Source organism: Ixodes scapularis, unplaced genomic scaffold (genome assembly GCF_016920785.2).
Source record: "Ixodes scapularis isolate PalLabHiFi unplaced genomic scaffold, ASM1692078v2 PGA_scaffold4__175_contigs__length_147842914, whole genome shotgun sequence".
Classification (NCBI taxonomy): domain Eukaryota; kingdom Metazoa; phylum Arthropoda; class Arachnida; order Ixodida; family Ixodidae; genus Ixodes; species Ixodes scapularis.
Window position 1 is genome coordinate 88,282,621 of NW_024609879.1, and position 19,429 is coordinate 88,302,049.

A 19,429-nucleotide genomic window follows, 5' to 3' on the forward strand; every position below is an offset into this window, starting at 1 on the left:
ACTCGGCGGTCCGGCATATTTCTTTTTATTTCTCGCGCAATATCCTTTCTTTTTTTGGCTCGAAAAGCTTTTGTCAATGTTATAAACGAGCCTTTCTATGGGTATTACGCACATTTGACCTCGGAAATCCCGCAAAACCTTCGCTTTTGTGAAATGCAGTTCTAGGGTCACCGCATAGATGGCGCCACAATGTCAGTGGGTTCCCTCATTCTAGAAACATTTAAGAAGTTGTAAGAGATCTCGTCTCTCTCAGTCGTACTCGGTCGCAAGAGTGTGAACGGGCCTTTAATCTTTTCATTAATAGGGCTAGTGTTTTGCGAATATTCAGATTTTTGCATAGCAGTTTAGAATAATATGCTATTCAATATTTGCTTCGAGATGAACTGCGATATTCATGCTTTTCGAGGTATTAATCACGGTGAATTAGCCCTGTTGAGTGCGCTTCTCACCTAGCACCTATACACTGCGAAGGAGCAATAGCCGCGGAGCTCGTGGGCTCAGCGGGTATTGCTTCTTCGCAGTGTCCAGGTGCTCGGTGAGAAGCGCACTCAACGGGGCTAGTTCGCCGCGATTACACAGGAGAATGTGTTAGGCAGCAACGTCTTGACAACCAGCGGTCATCATTCCTGCTTGTTTTCTTTCGGGAGGGTCAAATTTGAAATATAGGAAAGCATATTTGCATAAAGAAATCAGACTCGCAAATCCCTTCGATTAGGGTATCTGCAACAATTTAGTAATTTACATGTCACAGTTAATAAATATAGCTACATTAAAATTAACTGAGCTTAGAAGTGGACAAGTGGAAGTTTGAGAACAACCTTCACGAGTTCAGCTAAATTTTCGTTTAAGCATGATAGATGGTAGTAGAAGGCCTGGAGAAACCACACCATATTTGATTCCAAAATATTCTGCCAAAACCACTATTCTCTTCGAATTAGCTTCAAACTCAAAATTCAGTATTTCACAGATGATGAAATAGAGCACATGGCACCAGCCATAATTACGCTGCATCATATTTTTGGGATCATTATAGATATAAATGCTTTAATGAGAAGCCATTTCTTGTAAACATGATGATATTTAAGCTGTAGCAAAGCTACAATCTGTTATTGAGAGGCCAGTTGCTCGTGAGTTGCACGTGACTCTTTCGAGTATCAGTTTGCAGCTCTTGAAATGTTACAAACACAAGTGTATTTGCAGTTTTCATGCCGCCATATTTCATTATAGTGTTACAGTTGCCCGTCTTGTGAATGCAGACTGGGGCTAGGGGTCTAGTCAGACAATCTATAATGTAGTCTTTTGCCTCAACTCCAAGGCATTTTTGTATCGTCAAAAGATTGGAATATATAAAAGGGTAGTTGTTTTTGTCCACAATGTGCAAAGAAGTGAAAGCGATAGCTATAGAACGTTCGCACAATGCAGGCAAAATGGTGTTGTCACGTTCCCGAGGACAGTATGTAACGACACCCTTTTGCCCCCATTGGGCGAATGTGCTACAGCTATCCCATTTCCTTCTTTACACATTGACAGGATGACCTGTGCCGACGCAAGCGAAGGTGCAGGTTTTCCCAGCGCTGTTGGGAGGTGAAGGGACGTAGTAATATGGACGTTCAGCGACGAGCGGAGAAAGGCACTCGTGCAGAGAAACGAAGTGAAGCTCTGCGGGGAAGCGGGTGCAAGGCGACAGATTTTGGCAGAACATATCTCATGTTTCGAGTTGCGTTCAAGAAGTAGTCGTAGAGATGTTATGGCGAAATCGAACGCAGTGCAAGTCTCTAAAGCCCTCCATTAGGCACAGCAACTGCCAAAGTGGTATTTTGCATAATGCGAGTAACTTCTGAAAACACCTGTTTTTAAGTTATTGTAAGCAGATGACAGGGGAAGACGTTCCGCCGACGTTTCCTTGTCGTCGCGCCATTATCGGCGAGTTGTCAGGGCTCTCTTCTCTGCCCTCTTTGCACGGCGTGGCCAATAAAAACACCCAACTTCTCTTTCCTCGTGCCATGAGGGGAGAGAATAAGGGTTTTTTCATCCCAACTGTGACGACAGACAACAAACGCCGACACCGAAACCCCTACAAAAAGTCACCTATGACGCTAGTATCACTTTAAAAAAATGCAAAATTTTTTTTCAATCCAATGCAAAATTCTTTTTCTTCTTTGGAAACTTTGCAGTCAGTGGTAAGTTGGAGACGATACAAAAACGATTACCATAAAGTTCCGACAGAATGCTTGCCCCCGAGAGATTGCCCATCCCGTTTTTCTGGCTAAATATCTCTCACAGAAATTCTGAATGATGGCCCAGCCCAATTCCGGTTGAAGGTCACGCGAAGTCCGACGGGAATCGCATCAACTGCGCAATTTGCTGTACCGGCACGTCTGACAAGCGACTTCATGGCAAGTTCCTGCATTTTTGTCCGCAATCTGCGCGCGCGATATCAGCTCCCATAACACGCCAGTTGTTCCCGCGTGTATGTTGCACTGTAAAATGCGAATCTGCTGCGTCCGCAATTTGTAGCATCCGTTCCCGTGACATTAAGTTTGTAGCGGATTCCCGCGTTTTTGTCTGAGAACTGTGCACGCAATCTCGATTTTACGCAAGTTGGTCCCGCGTATATATGTTCCATCGCGAAATATGACTCTGCCGTGTTCGCGATCTGCAGTATTTGTTCTTGCAACATACAAGTTTGTAGCGGATTCCTGCGTTTTTGTTTGCAATCTGCGCGCACGATATGGGTTCCCGTGACAGGCAAGTTTGTAGCAAGTTCCCATGTCTTTATTGCACTATAAAACTTGAATCTGCTGCGTCCGCGATTCGAGGTATTTGTTCTTGTAAAATGCGAGTTCTCGGCGGGATCCCGAAGGGTCCTTTGCACCGTGAAACCCAATCCGCTGCGTCCGCAACCTGCGGTATCCTTTCCCGTGACACAGGAGTCTGCGGCGAATTCCCGCGTGTTTATCGCATCGTGAAACACAAATTTGCGGTCTCTGCAATCTGCGGGATTGGTTTCCACGTCACGTGGTTTGTGGCCAGTGCCAGGGTGTTGTTTATCATTCATTTTTGATAAAGATTTGCTCTGACATCCCCAAAGATAACCCACTCCATATTTTTCACCATTTGTCTCTTCATTTTGGGTGGACATTCTTTCGGAACATTACGGTAATTCAAAAGAATCTGATACACATTTATTCGACATGCAAAGTCATGCTCAGAACTGCCAGCGTAGGTCGCATTACTGCATTGAAAAGAACAATCTAAAAGGGGCCTCGCAAGTGCTACATGTATTCTACCATCTGGCACATGCTGTCACGGTGGGCAACATTAAGACAAGAAAGAGTGCCAGCTTACCGTGTGTGGATTCATCCTGTAGGAAGGAACCATCATCAGATTACGTAGGTAAGCCTCCAACTGTTCCTGCAATTCAAATGTACCAACCGTTGTTACAAACTTTACGAGTCCACACAACAAACGATGGCATAGGCAGCCTATAATGAGTTCACCGCACTAAATATTTCAGCTCAGAACAAACTAATTCATACTGGAGTGAGCTAATGCTGTCTGCAGGAGCGTTTCGTAAACCGATACAGAAATAAGCTCTATTTCCAGCCTCTTTCAAATAAGGAGTATTTTTATTTCTCCTTAACATTCAAAGCTACAATCCAGAAAAATTTATAATTCGAGGAAACTGTAGACTACAACTCCGAAATTTACTCCCCGAATAACTCTGAAACTAGATTTTGAAAACACGAAACGTCATGTATAGAACAAGAAAACTTTCCAAAGATCCCTGGCATGTCTCAAAAAAACAGTCTCTAGCAAGACTAACACCATGCTAAGCGATTCTAGCAAAAGCAAGAAGCACCGAACATACATCCTCTGACACTTCTGAAGAAATTATTTAGCAGCTCCCTATTTAGGGAAAAAATGGGCATTCCTCACTTTGTACATTTAGAATGTATACTTGGAACTTCTAAGAAAATTCTGTGACAATTCCTATTTAAGGGAAATTGATATTCCCAATATTCTTCAATTACAGTGTCTGTACTTTATACATAAAGAAAACTTTCCCTGGCAGTTTCCTGTTTGGGAAGAAAAGCGAATGTTCCCCATTACTCCTCAATTAGAGTGTCTGCACTTGGTACCTCCAAGAAAATTGCTCAATATCCCCATTTTTGGGGAAAACGGATTTTCAACATTTTTCCCCAAATTAGAATACCTGTACTTGATACTAGAGATGTCGCAACCCTGCCAGGGGTTGAGTTTGAATAGGGTTGACATTTCCAAACTTCTAAGATGAAGTTTGACAAAGGTTCGTCAAAAGCTCCGACTTTTGCGTACACGCGTATAGAAAACGAGCTGATGCCACTTGGCAGAGGAAAAGTGCCAGCATTCTTTGACATTAAAAAACTAATAAAAGCAATGAAGTATACATATTTACTTTTATACTGTCTGAAGATTGGTAATAATTTTATAAAATAGAAAAGCAACCACTTTATACATTACTTGTTTCCACATAATTCAAAATTTTTGTGTAGAAACGTGGCAACACTGCTTACGAGTTGAACTTCGTCGAAGGTTCGCCAAACCAGCTGAACCTCGAGGTTCGACAAAAGTTTGCAACATCCCTACTTGATACCTAAAACATTTCTCTAACAATCCCCTGTTAAAAAGAAAAAGAAAAGGGTGGGTATTTCTCATTTTTTAAATTAAACTATGTCATACCTCCTTGTCTATAGTCCACATCCGGTGTATAGCCTGCAGGGCCAAATAATGGCAGAAAAAAAGTTTTCCTTATATAAACAGAAATCACTACTATTAGCGTAATCTGTCATTCCCAATCTGGTCATAAAGAACAATCTTGAAAAAAATAATTCTTGTACAGTCGGCACCTGCATGTAGGCTGCACCAAGCAAACTTCAATTTTTTAAATGTGTACAATTTGCAGACTCTAGTCTGTATTTCACAACTAGGGAAAATACACCGACAGTTCCCTACTAGGGAAAACGAAAAGGTGCCCCTTCACCCCAGCTGAATGTCTGAAGGGAAGCCACTCACAGATCTCTGCTGGACCTCGTCGTGTGACAGCAAGCTCTCGGGCTTCTTGGGGAATCGGGGCAGCGGCCTCTTCTTGGTGTTGTCCTCGCGGTAGCTACGACGTCTCTCGCGATGCCTGCAAAGGGGAGCACGGCACAAATTAATAATAATAATAATAATCTTTATTACTGAAACTTAAGGTACTCTGGGTGGCTCGCAAGGATAGGCAAGAGCCCGTACGTGCGAGCATCTGCTTGCCAGCCATTCATAAAAAAATTAGCCTCGAAGACTTCAGAGTCATCCGAAATTCCAATTCTCCTTCGAAAACATAGATGCAAACTACTTCAATGGCACGTCTGGATATCATTTCGTACAACACCTTACCAGCACAGAGCTGCCAAATCTGGTACGGTAGCTGGACGGTCGTTATACCGTTTTTTCTATCTCAGAGAACTCGGAAAAAATACTCAAGTTATGAAAGGGCCAGAAAAAGGGGCCAGACAGTGTGCCTGGGTTAAATTTGAGCGATTTCTACCCCATCCTCGTAATAAGTGTAAAACCTGACTGCTGGTATAGCAAACTAATGTATTAAAAATTGAGCACTCCCGCGCACATCCGCAGTACAGTCACAGCGAAGTCGTTGGGCATTGGCGTCGCGTTCACGCACTGTTGGGTGCGTGAACAGAAGCATTTGGAACAAAATAGAAATCTGACCATTTCGTTCCGAACGCTTTTGTTTCTTTTTTGTTCTGGAGTGCGTGAAAGTGCATCTCCCGGCACGAGCTCTAGCTTGCAGAACGGAACAAAACGAAACACGCCGGGTCGGAGAAAACGTACTGCGATTGCGGCAGGATGGGAAGATATGAGAACAAAGGGACTGTTGCCAACCTGGAAAGTGCGCACACTTCCTACCTCCTCCGGTGGTGTCGTCCCATGTGCCCGGTCACTTTCCCTTTCCCCTCGCCGAGCGTGGGGAAAGGGAAAGTCCTCCCTACACGCGCGCATGCCCTTCCCCTTGCTATTCTCCATTTTTTATTTACGGTTGCCCCTGTCTCTCCTTTTTCCCACAACTCCTTTTTCGCTGCATGCACAGACGTGCCCCCGTGCGTGCATGCTAGCCTGGTCGTCTGCCAGCCACGCAACCTGAGCTATGCGCTCGCCGCCGGCGCAATCCGACTGCGGGAGAGGCGAAGGGCGGCCGTGCTTCGTTCGCTATATTTTCGAGTGTTCGTGCCATGGGAGTTCGATACAGAAAAACAACACTTTTATACTATTACATGTGATTCTCAAAGGGATGTTCGATATAAAGAATAATTCGAAATACTAGGGTGTGATATAACCGGGCTCGACTACTTTACTTTGAAAGTATGTCCTATTTATAACACTTCCCTTTAAATTCATTGCACCCAGTGCACTCACTACTTTACTGGAGGTACATAACCTCTCATTTACTTTGTACTTTTTACTTTGAGCACTCTTTAGATGTACTTTACCCAACACTGGACAGCAGGCATGGAGCATGTCCTAGAGGCCAGGCGTTACGAAGACACATCCTCCCGTTATCACCCTGCCAGTGGTTACAACAAAAGTGGTGCTCCACTCAGCACCTTCTCCGAGCACCTCGGTGCAAAATGGAGAAGTCCATTCTATTGTGCGCCCCTTATGCATTTTCGCTCCTTGCTCATCCCCCAATTTTCCGAGATAACCTCCAGATTTCAGGTGGGCAATGCTCGCTATATTACGGTAGGTTCCCCAAGGTGGTAACATTCCGTCGGCAACCATTTAGTTACCCCGGGGGAATGGGTGCAAATTATCCGAGGAAAATTTAACAAAATCCGGCTAACTAGTGCCACGGGAGGACAGGTGGGACGGCAGAAAATTGGGACTCGCTCCAGCGTGGATCCGGCCCAAAGTGTCGACCATGTAGGTTCAGAGAGAGAGAGTCTTACCTTTTTGTGGGCAGTGGTATTGCCATGGCTGCCCTATAGATCTGCAGGTGCTGGTGCAGTTGTTGAAAATGCTTGTACCTCCGACGGATGGTCCACTGGAAGTCGCCGTGGCGCAGTTCTATTACATACCTGCACAAGAACACGTATGACAGTTTTGACGCAATAAACAGCCAGTTTATTACCCCATCAGGAATAGCCAAAAAAGGGCTCCACACGAGGAAAGCAGGCGACAGAACAAAGGTTAAGTGCCAAGACAAAAAATAAATACACAAAGTAGTACCTTAATGGCCTAAACAAAAAAACAACAACAAGCATTTAGTTTTTTTTTTATAACTGCCAGTCTGATCAAGGCACCATTCAATGAGAAATTACAAGCATATCTTGCTTAATTAGAGACTTAATTATTTTATATCAAGATAAAATCATTAGTGATCTTTTACGTGCCACTGTACAACCATTTCACCTTTACCTATGTCAGTATTTCTAAATGTTGAAAGGGTTTGCAAGAAACACACCCTCAGCACAGACGTTACAGGGGCACATTCTTGGCATGACATGTACAAACACATTTCTTAATCGGTTATTGATGCAGTTCAACAGACGCTGACAGCAATACAAATTCCTCCTTTGCTGTGATGCATACAGCATCACCTAGTCAAAAGCTGCAATGCTCTCAGACCTAAGTTCATCATTGACCTTAGCCTCTGCCTCGTAATAGCCGAAGCAGATAGTGGTTGAAGTATGTGAAAACAAGCAGCAGACGACAACCAGTAGACCATAAATATGTTTGGCAAAAGTCACAAGCAGGAGTGGGAGAGGCCCATCTGTGCCAAAAGGTAGCCACCCCTCTCACTCTTTACATTTCCTTCTTTCACTCCTCCTTTCGACATGCATGCCTTAAAAGGGGTTCTGTAAGGCAGGACTAGGAGAGGACACCCATGTAATCCCTGTGATTTCAGAAGGCACAAAATGTTTGTGCGGTGTGCTTGCAAATACAGTTTAGTGCCGCATATTCATGCCACATTATGCAAATGAAGTTAGTTTTCATGCAGATGACCCAACAGAAGGCATTTCTTTCTGCAGGCAGTGACAAGTGTGCCAATATATGGGGTGCATGTCCCATGCAGCCCTTTGCAGAACATGACAGCACATGGCAGCAGACTACAAAGGGATAACACAAGAGCAGACAACAGAAGGAGGGGACAGAAGCCACAATGAAGTGCCGACAAACAATGATACCACGGAACGATAAAGGAGAATGGTGCGGAAGAATGAGACTGCTGAAGGATTTCCAGGAGGGTGCTAGAAGAGAGGATACCAGAAGGAAACAACAGAAATAGACAATGGAATAAGACTAAAAGATGACATACTACGGAATGACACTGAGTAATGAGCGTGGAAGAAGACGGAAGAAGGATTTTCAGAAGGATACTTGAAGAGCAGATGACTAAAGATGACAAAAGAGAACAAGAGAAATAGACAATGGAATACGCTTAGAAGATGATTTATTATAGAACGACACTGAAGAATGAGTGCAGAAAAGACGGATGGATACTAAGGAGGATACTAGTAGAGCAAATAACAAAGAACCAATGAAATGGCACTAGCAAATGAGACTGCAGAAGGATTCTCGGGGCACTATCAGACAGAGGATGACTGACTATGAGGGGAGGGGAAACGGGCTGCCACAAACGCACAGGTTGGGGTAGATGATGTGGGTGCTGCTGTGGTCTCGCTCCACGGCCACAATCTTCACCTCCAGGGCGCAGTTGGGTACAAGCAGGCGGTCGCTGGGCCTGAGCAGGCTGCAGTTGGGCTCGTGGACGCGAGAGAACGCGTAACTCCTCGCTCCAAGCAACACTGGGCATCGAGAACAGGGTTAACAATGTAAGAATCTAAAAGACTAGAAATATCCCTTCAAACACAGCTTAGCTTTAGATGATGACAGCAGGGGAAAGAAACCTCATTCCCCTGACGTCAGACTTCTAGGGTTGCTACCAGCGATCCTGGTGGCAACCCATTGGTTCATTTCTTTTTGTGTTATGACACTCATTTGAACTTGATTGCTTCTGTGATTGTCTCTATACCAAAATGTTAGATTTTTTTTTTTTTTTGGCACTGGTAGCTGTTGAAAATGCAAACAATGTGCATAAACTTGATGGTTAATTGCATCACTGGATGCTTTAAAACAATAGGTCATCCAGCAAAAAGTATGAAAATGCCATATTTCACATAGCAACCAAAATGAGGTACTGTGAATGCAAAAATAACTGTTGCAACAACCGCTTGATTCAAAGATTACTTGGGTAATGTCTAACATTTTTTAATAATGACATTAGCCAAATGCATGCTTTGCTCCTTGCATGTGCAAAGCTTGTGCCATTTACTTGATAGCCTTTCATGTCAATAACTCTAGCCGCGATTACAATCTTACGTTGTTAGAAGATTTCTAGTTCGTAAAGGCCAGAAGAGTGATATCATAGCAGTACTAAACTTGATGTGCTTAGTGAACTGCCTTGTTTCAACATACTACAACAACATACAAGCGCTCGTGCACACGTTTTGAAGTACATACTATGAGCACGGCAAAAGAGAAGGCAACTCATATTTATGCACTGAGAAAAAGGCAAGCCAGCAAAGTTTCGTGTTACCAAACTAGCAATCCCAAAAGCAACAAACAAAATGGTAGAATGCACAAGGTGGCCAAGCTGCATACAGATCAGTGAATAGGATACTCTACCTAACTAGCACAATAAACAAGAGTCATTCATATTGTGGTTATGTAATAAAATTCAATTAAATGCTAATTTACTTAGCACTGCATGCAAAAAAAAGTGCTTGTTTTTCTTTTGTAATCATCACTTGTTTTTGTAATAACCTTAAAGGTAAACTAACAGTTTCTATCTTTACCCTTTCCAACTTTTGAATGGCTGCACATGAGTACAGCAAATCCAAATACTCTCCGAGGAGTCTCCCTCATGTATCCTCCTTCCCTGCCCCAATGGTAGGCACAAAAAAAGAGGAAGTGAAAAACTCTCAGCTCCGGAGGAAAATATTTCACACCACAGCCTTTAACTGTGTGCAGTTGGCAATCTTATAGCACACCCTTGACTAAAATTTCGAATTTCTCCCTCACATCGCACACTTTTCAATCCCGCCAAAACCCTGTACCCATCCCAGCATTAAAGAATTGCTTTTAAGGCTGCTGCTACCGAATTCCTACCAACATGGCAGCACGACAAGTTGTATCAACGCTATTCCACAGGGAGTGCACGCCGAGGTATCCTATCCCTCCCAAGTGAGTGAGGGTCTGGATTATGGAAATGGTCCCAGACGGATCAAGCTGGAAATTAGACCCAGTCCAGCTCTAGATGGACTGATTTTACTCTGGGTTCAGTCCAATCAATAAACAACATTCTGCCATAAGTGTCACCAGGGGCGGATGCAGGAATTTCCTGAGGGGGGGGGGGGGGGTCAGGTGTTGGTCAGCGTACCATATTTTTAGGAACCCTCTCCCCCTGTCCTTCGTTTTACGCCCTAAAATTTACACAAGCAGAAATCAAAAGGGGGGTCAGGACATCCGGACCCCCCCCCCCCCCCCCCCCCCCCCCTAAATCCGTCCCTGTGTGTCACTGTAGCTGGTGACAGGCTGAAAATTCAGTAGATGCTCTGCCTTTATCATGCACTCATCACCTTCTGCACAGTTTTGGATGGACGTGCTACGAACTGTTATCAAAGGCAGAAAGTTTGTGCTGGAGGCGGAGCATCTACTGAATTCTTAGCCTGTTACCGACCATAGACATCCCTCAAAAGCGACGAATTGTGCTGGATCAGCTCATAACGGGCAACCCCAAACTGACTAGCAGAGAGTTCCTTTGGCAATAAACAGGCACAAGGTTTAGCAAAGCTTTGCTTCGATTGAGCCGAATGAATTCAAAATGAAAGACCTCAACTAAGCCAGTGAAGAGTTCCTTTGGCACCTAACTGATGCACAAAGTTCAACATGATGCAGAATGCTCGATGCAGAAGGCTCTGCATTGGGCCTTCTGGAGTTAACTCTAGAATCCAAGCTCACATCTGTGTCACATACAGTGCTCCTTCTTTTATGCCTGCTAGACTGGGGTCACACAAACAACATCCCTTGCCTCTTAACTCCACCCAAGCGGCACAGGTACCCTACGCACGGCCACAGGGCAACCACAAAATGATAGGTCACTCCGAGGACACGCGTAGAACTGCGCTCACTGCTGGGGCTTAGAAGGCAAGGCCTGCCTAGCTAGCATTGGCATCGCCGCTGGTGCATCGTGCAGTGTCCGACAATGAGCGTGACGCGGAACGGCAAGATGGCCCTGCCGTTCTGCGGCATCTCTCGTCGAGCTCCGGGGCCTTTGCCTCCTAAGGCGGGTCGGAGATCCACCAACGACGATGGCGTGCGCCGCCCTTGTCTTTTAGGTGGTGTTGCTCCAGCGCATAGAGTCCGCACTCGCTCACCGCCAGATTTGTCTTCCCCATTCAGGCAAGGCTGCAGGTCCACTTCGTCCAGGTCTTCCAGTTCGCCTTCCGGCGGCCGGAGCTCCTCAAAGTCCGGATCCTCCTGCGCGCCGAGGGCATCCGTTGACTTCCCCTCGCCCATCGCACTCTCATTGACGTTGCTGCATGAGAAAGAGCGCCACTCATTCAATAACGCCATCGCCTTTCACCGACGTCGACTACGGCAAGAATCAAAAACAGAGCACGTATGTACTCTCTGCAGGACAAACAGACAAACAAACATTTGCAGACTCGCTGCACCAAAACATAGAAACAAAAATTTTCTAAAACAGGTGGCACACATACTGTCACCAACGTGGCATAGACCAACGGTAAAAATAAAAATAGCAGAACCTTTATTAAGCTGAACTTCTGCCTGCAAAGAAGAAATTTTACTTCAATCAGTCTTGGTAGAGACAGCGACGACCGACACTGGCCCAGGTCTTCTCCAGCTATGCACCTCAGGTGGTCGAGATTACTCCAGTGATGGAAGCGGCATTTGACCTTTTGTAACAGGTTCTGTAGCAGGCAGAATATTGTCTTGGCGCAGCCACTGACACTTTTGGAGCCGATGTCAACACCTGCGAGCACGTCACTTCCAAATGAAAAAGTGACTGCATTGCTAAATGAGGTCATATTTGACAATGTTTGAAGCTTCTTCTTAGATACTGCAGCATATTACTTATTACCTTGTTGCAAAAATAATAAATGGGGTGCAAAAGAAACACGAAGCCTCATTTTTAGAAATAAGACTCTGGTCAGAGTAGGTTCCATTGACAATGGGTACTAAAAATATTGTTAAAATGAAGCATGGTGCAACAGTTAGTTGGGATAGAGTCACCTCTCCCTTCCCACTTTTACACCTGGTAGTTTATTAAGCCTATGAACAAATTCTGTAAAAACGCCAGCAAAAACCAGCGTATCTGCTAACATGTCTATCAATAAAAATCCATCCCTCAAGTTGTATGAACCTACCAAACTCAAGACACGAATATTATAAACTGCAAAAACAACGACCTACAAATATTATGAAAACATACACTCGTGCTTTAAAAGGGACATTGCTCTTTAGCGGCGTTGAAACCAGGGTGAAGTCAAAGCTTGCTGCTCTTCCGATCGACAACTGCAGGGGAACAACCTTGACTACAAAATTTATTCAATTATACACTCCGTGCGACGCGACCGGCGCGCCGCCGCGCGGCCGTTACCGAAGGTAGGCAGTGAGAGCCCCAGCGAAACGAAACCACGCCGCGTACATTGGTACACATTGAAGTCAAAGCGGTGCGGTTGCGCTGGGTTGACAGCATGAACTGCTGCGTCGTTAAGTGCTCCAATGGTTATGCGTCGTATCTCGTGGGGACGAAGTTTCAGTTTTTCACCTCGCCGATGTTTTGTGGGACAGCGACAACAATGGACCCATGCTGTGTGACGAGAGAAATTTGGTCTCCCGATCATGTTTGCCACTGTGTCGGCACGGCTGACATTTTCTACACTGCCGCTTTGCGCTCTGCGTTTGTTTTCGTACCAGTAACGCCTACATATCTCAGCTCGAACTGAAATGCCATCCCACACTCGGGGGTATCCAGTGCGAATTTCGTTGAAGGAATGCCCTCCAAGGAAGTTTCGTCCCCGTCGCACGTGTCGATGATATTTCCGGACCAGTATGGCACGCAGTCTGTACTTCATGAAGAAAGATTCGGACGGTACAAAAAGTGACAAATATGAATCTAAGGAAAACTACAATTAAACTTGGAATCAATGGACAATTGATGTTTGAGTATGGAAGTTTATGTGGTGTGCTTTCTTTTTTGATCAGCCTCCTTTTGTATGTGGAAACGCTGACACCCCGAGTCTTGTAGACAACAATTTTTTTTCTCGACTTTAGAGCTACGTATCGCAAAGCTGTTCGAACTGGAAGTACCGTCCACTGGTCCCTTCTACCTGTAAAGTGTGCACCTCCCGGCCATGATGAGTGGTATTCTCTTCACAGCCTTTGACCGTTAAAACTGGTTCCCATTTAGTTACGCCGCCCAAAAATATTTCCACCTGGTTAAACTATGCCATTTCTTTTAGTTATAATAAGTGTTTTGTCAAGTTACGGTTGTCCAAGTACCTTTCAGCCGAAAATCAGCACCTCGCACAACCAGATTACTACACAACAGCTGACCGCAAAAGCCTTTGACGGCCAAACCGTGTGTCGGCCGGCATTTTGGTTTTCTCGGCTTTGAAGCCACCTTCCGTAAGGTTGTTTCAGTTGAAAGTACAGTGCACTAGTCCCTTCCTACCTGTAAAGTCTCCATCTCCCACGACCACTGATATTCTCTTCACAGCCCTTTCACGGTCAAAACCATGTCCCATTCAGTTACGCCGCTCAAACCAAATTTCCACCTGGTTTCCCTATGCCCCATATTTTTGGTATTTTAACTGTTGTGTCAAGTTACGGTCATGTCCAAGAACCTGTGTGTCCAAATCTGCACTTCGCACAGCCCGGTTATAACTAGGGTGTGTACTTTCCGGTGTTTATTTGTGAGAAAAATCGGCGGATGTTTTTCGGTGTTTATTTATTTTCAAAACACCGATGTATTTCGGTGGAACATCTCACGACGAGGCTAAAATCGGTGAATATCGGTGAAAAAAAGTGATTGATCACAGGCAGAGAGTTCCAGTTTTATCCACATAGTTCATACAGTTCTTCTCTAGGAAGCAACTATTTCTCACACTTGGTTATTATAGTAGATGGAAGCATACTTTCATGCTTGCATCTACACGCAAAAAACGTGCTGCCGTCATGGCAGCACGTTCCTTGCGGTTCGCCACCCGCAATTATGAAAACGCACTTTCCTGTATGACACGGACGTTGGCAGTGTCTTCCAGGAACCACAGCAACCTCTGAATACATGGCTTTCACCGACATCACTTGGCCAGACACAATGAGGAAAAGGCACGTGAGAGCCTACCCTCCAATGTGTTAATTTTTCCACAAAAGGGGGCCATGGGACACACAATAGGGGAAAGGCGTATGAGAGCTTAGCTTCCACTGCGTTCACTAGACGCTTTTGACCCCCAGAAAGGAGGGCGGACTGACGCTACCTGCAAGCCATGTACGTATAAACACTGGAAGAACGCAGGATCCATGAGATAACACGTTTGACGAACCTCTACGGGGAAAGGGTTTCGCTAGGTCGGAAACTAGCAACGACCGGTGTTTTTCGGTTTTAACCAGGGCGAAAATATCCAACCACCAGTGTTTTTCGGTTTTAACCTATTTTATATTTTCGTCACCGACGGATGTTTATCGGTGTTTTTCGGTTAAAACCGGAAAATACACACCCTAGTTATAACAACATTTTGGATCCAGTATTGGATATTCCTGACAGCTTTATTTCTTTATTCGTTAGAAACATAACTTTCACACCTGCTGTCTTAATAAAACCTGGCCCAATTAGTGCAAGTACTTAGTGAACATCTCACTCGCCTCCAAATATCTTCATACCAGCAGTCCTACGTTTACAGCGACGAGCGAAACAAATTTCCCTCTGAGAGCAATTATGTTGGCGGCCGTCTTGCTTTGCGGAAAATTGCTCAAGCCCCTTTTCGACCGCAACTAAAGAAATCACCCCTAATATTGACTCAAACTCAATATATAGGAAGCGGAGAACAGCTAAATGCCCTCCTTAAATCTCTCCCAGCACTCATGCAACGTCACCCTCAACGTATCGGCTCAAAAAGCAAAAGTTCTGTCCGTGCGCACTTCCGACGCCACAGCTTCGCACGCGAAAAGGCGCCACAGGCTGCTGAGCGCGCCCGGAAACTCCACTAGCGGCACTACGCGCGTTTTTCAAAGAGCTCCCTATAGTTCCCGCACGGAGTGTTCTGTTTTTTCTCTCTTTCTCGGCACAGTTTTTTCTTTCTTTTTTTAGAATTAGAGATCAACCAACAGTCAAGACCAGAGAAGTTAGACCAGTACTAGTACCAAGCATAATTTCCGGGCCTGTGACGCTCACCCAGGCGCTCACCCGTCAGCCGCTGCTACCAACACTCCGAGGCAAAACAGGGAAGCTCAACGCACTTAAATCTCATCAGGAGTACAAGACCCAGGATCTGTCTTATCACTCTAGTCACCACTACAAACTGCGAAAAGTGTCACGGCATTAAATAGGGCAGGCAGGTTTCGGATGCAGCAGATTTGCGTTTTACGGTGCGATAAACGCGGGAAACCGCGACAAACTCGCCTATCACGGAAACCAAGATCGCGCGCGCAAATCGCAAACATTAAAAAAAAAAAAAAAAAATGAAAGGCGGGAACGGGTTACAAATGTGCATCTCACGGGAACGAATAGAGCAGATTGCGGACGCAGCAGATTCGCGTGTCACGGTGCGATAAGCACGAGGGAACTCGCCGCGAATACGCTTGCCACACGTGCCGATACCGCAGATCGCGCGGATGATGTTATTCCCGTCGGACATCGCGTGATCGATATCCGGCGGGAATCGGGGGGGAGGGGGGGGGGGGGGTTTTAGTACTAATATGTTATAAACCCCCCCCCCCCCCTTTCACCAAAAAAAAAAAAAAAAAAAAAAAAAAAAACGGAATTGGCGATTTTTCGGGGGGCGGGCGTTTGATACGAGACTCTATTATTTCGAATACACGCGGCCACGTTAGACGCCTCCGCAAAAAAAAAAAATAGTAATAATAATATTAAATGAACGACGAACTGATGATGGGTCAGTGTTTGTGACAAAGCCACATATGCATGTCCCATTTTCGGATGAGCTGCGGCACTGCACATGGCACGAAACAACGCGCCCACACAAGTGCTTCGAAGGCACTGGTACGGGAAACAAAAATGAGCACACGACGTTTACTGTGTATTCTTCATATTCGTCCAAATACGTTATAGTATTTTTTTATTTTTTTTTTAAACAACAATAACAGCATTTACTTTTACTTACCGTGAAAATTGAAGCGGACGCGCCCGCTTCGCGCCCGCTTCAACTTTCACGATTTGTCGGAGTCGTGCGTTTTGTAGTGTCCTGTTTGGACACCCCTTTAAACAACGAAGTCGCGCGGTTTCAGCGGCGGAGAAAAGCTCACCAAATACATTTATTCGTATCGCGCGTCACATGTGGCAATTGAACGCCACTAAAATTCGTCACTCCATTAAAAAAAGAAATTGTCTTCATTTTCGTAATATTTTTTAAGCTTATGGGCATATTCTTCAGAAATTAGTAATCGCCCATTTTGTCTTTAATCACGCCGCAAGTATAAAATCAGAACACATAGGACGCCTCAAAAAGAGGACAAAAATGTACTGACAGCTTGACAGTCCGTCGCCAGTAGCCCTGTCAGATAGAGGTTTATTTTTTTGCAAGCTAATATGAATAGCGTTGTGTGAATCGTTTCAGCTCCATCAAAGATTATGAGGTGCCTGACAAATAAGTAATTGTTTGTTGATGTAATCAATTTCGTCTGCGCTGTTTTCTTTTAGTAATAAAAATTGAGTGGAGAGAACAGCTTCGTCCTGTCGTGTTTTGTTTCTTCGTAGTTTAAATCTGTTTTCATCGTGTTTAATGTTTACCAACTCGCCCAAATCGATAAGTTAGTAAAGAAGGCTAGTTCTTATATAGGTCACGAATAGCAACATAACAAAAGGTACGCCCTCTACTTCTGATTTCGGTGTGGACGATGACAGTGTGCAGCTCTGAAGGTCATGGGTAGGGAGTTTTAGTAGACCGTTTCCGTAGCCCGCTAAGTACCCGGATAGCGCTCCGTAATCCGCCACAAGACCTTGAACTATGCAGACAAGACTGGCGGCAGGCATGCGCAGCTACGGCGTTTTCTTTACGGATAACGTAGCGGAGGAGAAAAACGTAAAAAAAAAAAAAAGAAAAAAAAAGAAAAGCACGTACGGTTAGAAAACGTGCATGTCCGTGGAATCAGGAAACAAATCTCGATATCCTACTGACCGTCCTATCCTGTTTTCAAAGGTTAAAAAAAAAATTTCAAAATGAACCTGAGGCACCTCGTTGTTGCGCATACACTTTCGCATTTTCGGCATTTACAGTTTCGCTTTTTAGGGTTTAGGCGGACATTATTAAGTTATCCAACTTCTTCCTGTTTTCCAAGTTCGTAAAGTTTTCGGTTAACTTTCGTTGCTTACAGAGTAAACCACAAAAAACCCTCGCTCGCAATATTCATTTGGGTGCCAAGATACACAATAAGCTGCACAAATCTTTTAAAACATTTTTTCTTAAAAACTGACGAATTTGAATGGTAATGAATTGATGCATGTGACGCATGATCCAACAATCTCGCTATTAACAGAAAAAAAAAGAAAAAAATCTGTGAGTCTTTTTACGCATCTGCTCAAGGGCCGGTGAGCCTTTCTCCGCATCCGCCGCTTTTGCGGTGAGCTTTTCTCCAAGATTCGCGCGATCATCCCTCACGGTGCTGGCGCTTGAAGGCTCATCAACACAAGACCATGAAGCGAAACGGAACACCATCTATTTACCTGGTCCGAAATAAATCGTGGTCATTCTCGATAGATGAAAATTGGCACTTGGCACTGTTTTCACCAAACGAAAGTCATCTGCTTTGACGCTAACACGACCGGCAGCTCCACAACATTGGTTCAGATTTATCTAAACGAACACAACACAGTAAACCACTGTAGCCGGTAAAGGAGAGAACTCCAATAAATTTAGCGATTAAAAATATATTTTTCGGCTACTTTCGACGCAGCATTTGCGCTTGGGAGCAGGACGGCACAGCGCATACGCCCCTGCTTACACAAGGTACCCGAGCTTATGGTGCGCACACGCACAGACACACATACTTTTTTCTGTCTCTCTTTCTTTCCCCCTCCCCAGATTGACAATCCTGTATAAATCCCAAACTTTTGAGCCCACTCGGCTAACCGAGATGCTCCTCCGCGCCGCTTCTCCGAGCGCGCCGGCGCAAAGCGGCAAAACCCACCCTAGTTTGTGCCCCTCCTATATTCTTTTGCTTTCGAACTTAACTACACGTGCCCTGTCCCCGTTCTTCGAGACTGTCTCCCGATTCGGCGCTGGTGCTTACTCCATAGTTGACAAGTAAAGTGAAAGAACGTATTTTCCACCCCTTATGCTATCTGTGCACTGTTAAGTTTAGAATCACAAATAGGGTCACGAAGAAGAAAAAAAAAAAGGTACGTTAAATGTACACTTTTATCCTGTTTCACCTTCGAAGAGCGAGCAGAGAGAAAGGCTGCTAGCTTCGCGTCGACCCACCAATCATTCCAACAAGAGCTCGGTGTTCCGAAGTCACCGCGCGCCCCCCTCGTCTCCTTTTCTCCCTCAATATCAATACCGCGTTAAAAATAAAAAAAAATAAAAAAAAAATTAGCACGTTTTGATTATTTTTTGTGAGCTCGGAGACGCACACAATGTGTTGCGAATGGGCTGGGCCCACGTTGTGTACGTGGCGTCACGTAATACCATGTCACGTGACAACCAAATTTGCCGCCAAGTCGCGTGGCATCGTGAGGTCACGTGACCTGTGTGCGACCGGTCAAACGCGTCGAAATTCTTGCGAAAAAAAGAACGTTTTTGTAGTGCAGAGGCGACCGACCGACCTCGAACAGGTGGTCAACCAACTGGCCGCTCAGAAACACGTCTTCAAAGGGGAAAGAGGGGGAGGGAGAAATAGAATGGGACGGGTGGACGCTAAAGGGCAAGTTGCAAAAGCGGAGCTATTTTTCCCCCTTTTTTTTTTTTTTCGCGCAAACATTTGTTTCTGCTCTGGGATAAGGTGAATAGAGGGTTCAAGCAATACACGAAATAACCGTAGAAACTCGGATCAAACAAATCCCAACAGGATGTGCGTACCAAGTTCACGATTTACGCAGCCCACACATATAAACTTACACGCATATAAA

At 44.9% G+C, this 19,429-nt stretch overlaps 1 protein-coding gene across 2 annotated transcripts in view; it reads right to left on the reverse strand.

Annotated features, from left to right (window-relative positions):
* The window catches only part of LOC8050705 (phospholipase D2), a 75,538-nt gene extending 63,908 nt beyond the window's left edge, over positions 1 to 11,630 (reverse strand). For both annotated transcript variants that reach the window (XM_040219944.2, XM_040219943.2), the window contains exons 1-5: positions 11,475 to 11,630; positions 8,681 to 8,843; positions 6,984 to 7,112; positions 5,056 to 5,170; positions 3,349 to 3,414 (exon numbers count right to left, since the gene is read on the reverse strand). In XM_040219944.2, the coding sequence (XP_040075878.1) occupies positions 3,349 to 3,414; positions 5,056 to 5,170; positions 6,984 to 7,112; positions 8,681 to 8,843; positions 11,475 to 11,616 (615 nt within the window). In that variant the 5' untranslated portion in view covers positions 11,617 to 11,630. The remainder of the gene's footprint in view (positions 1 to 3,348; positions 3,415 to 5,055; positions 5,171 to 6,983; positions 7,113 to 8,680; positions 8,844 to 11,474) is intronic.
* Between the last annotated feature and the right edge of the window lie 7,799 nt (positions 11,631 to 19,429).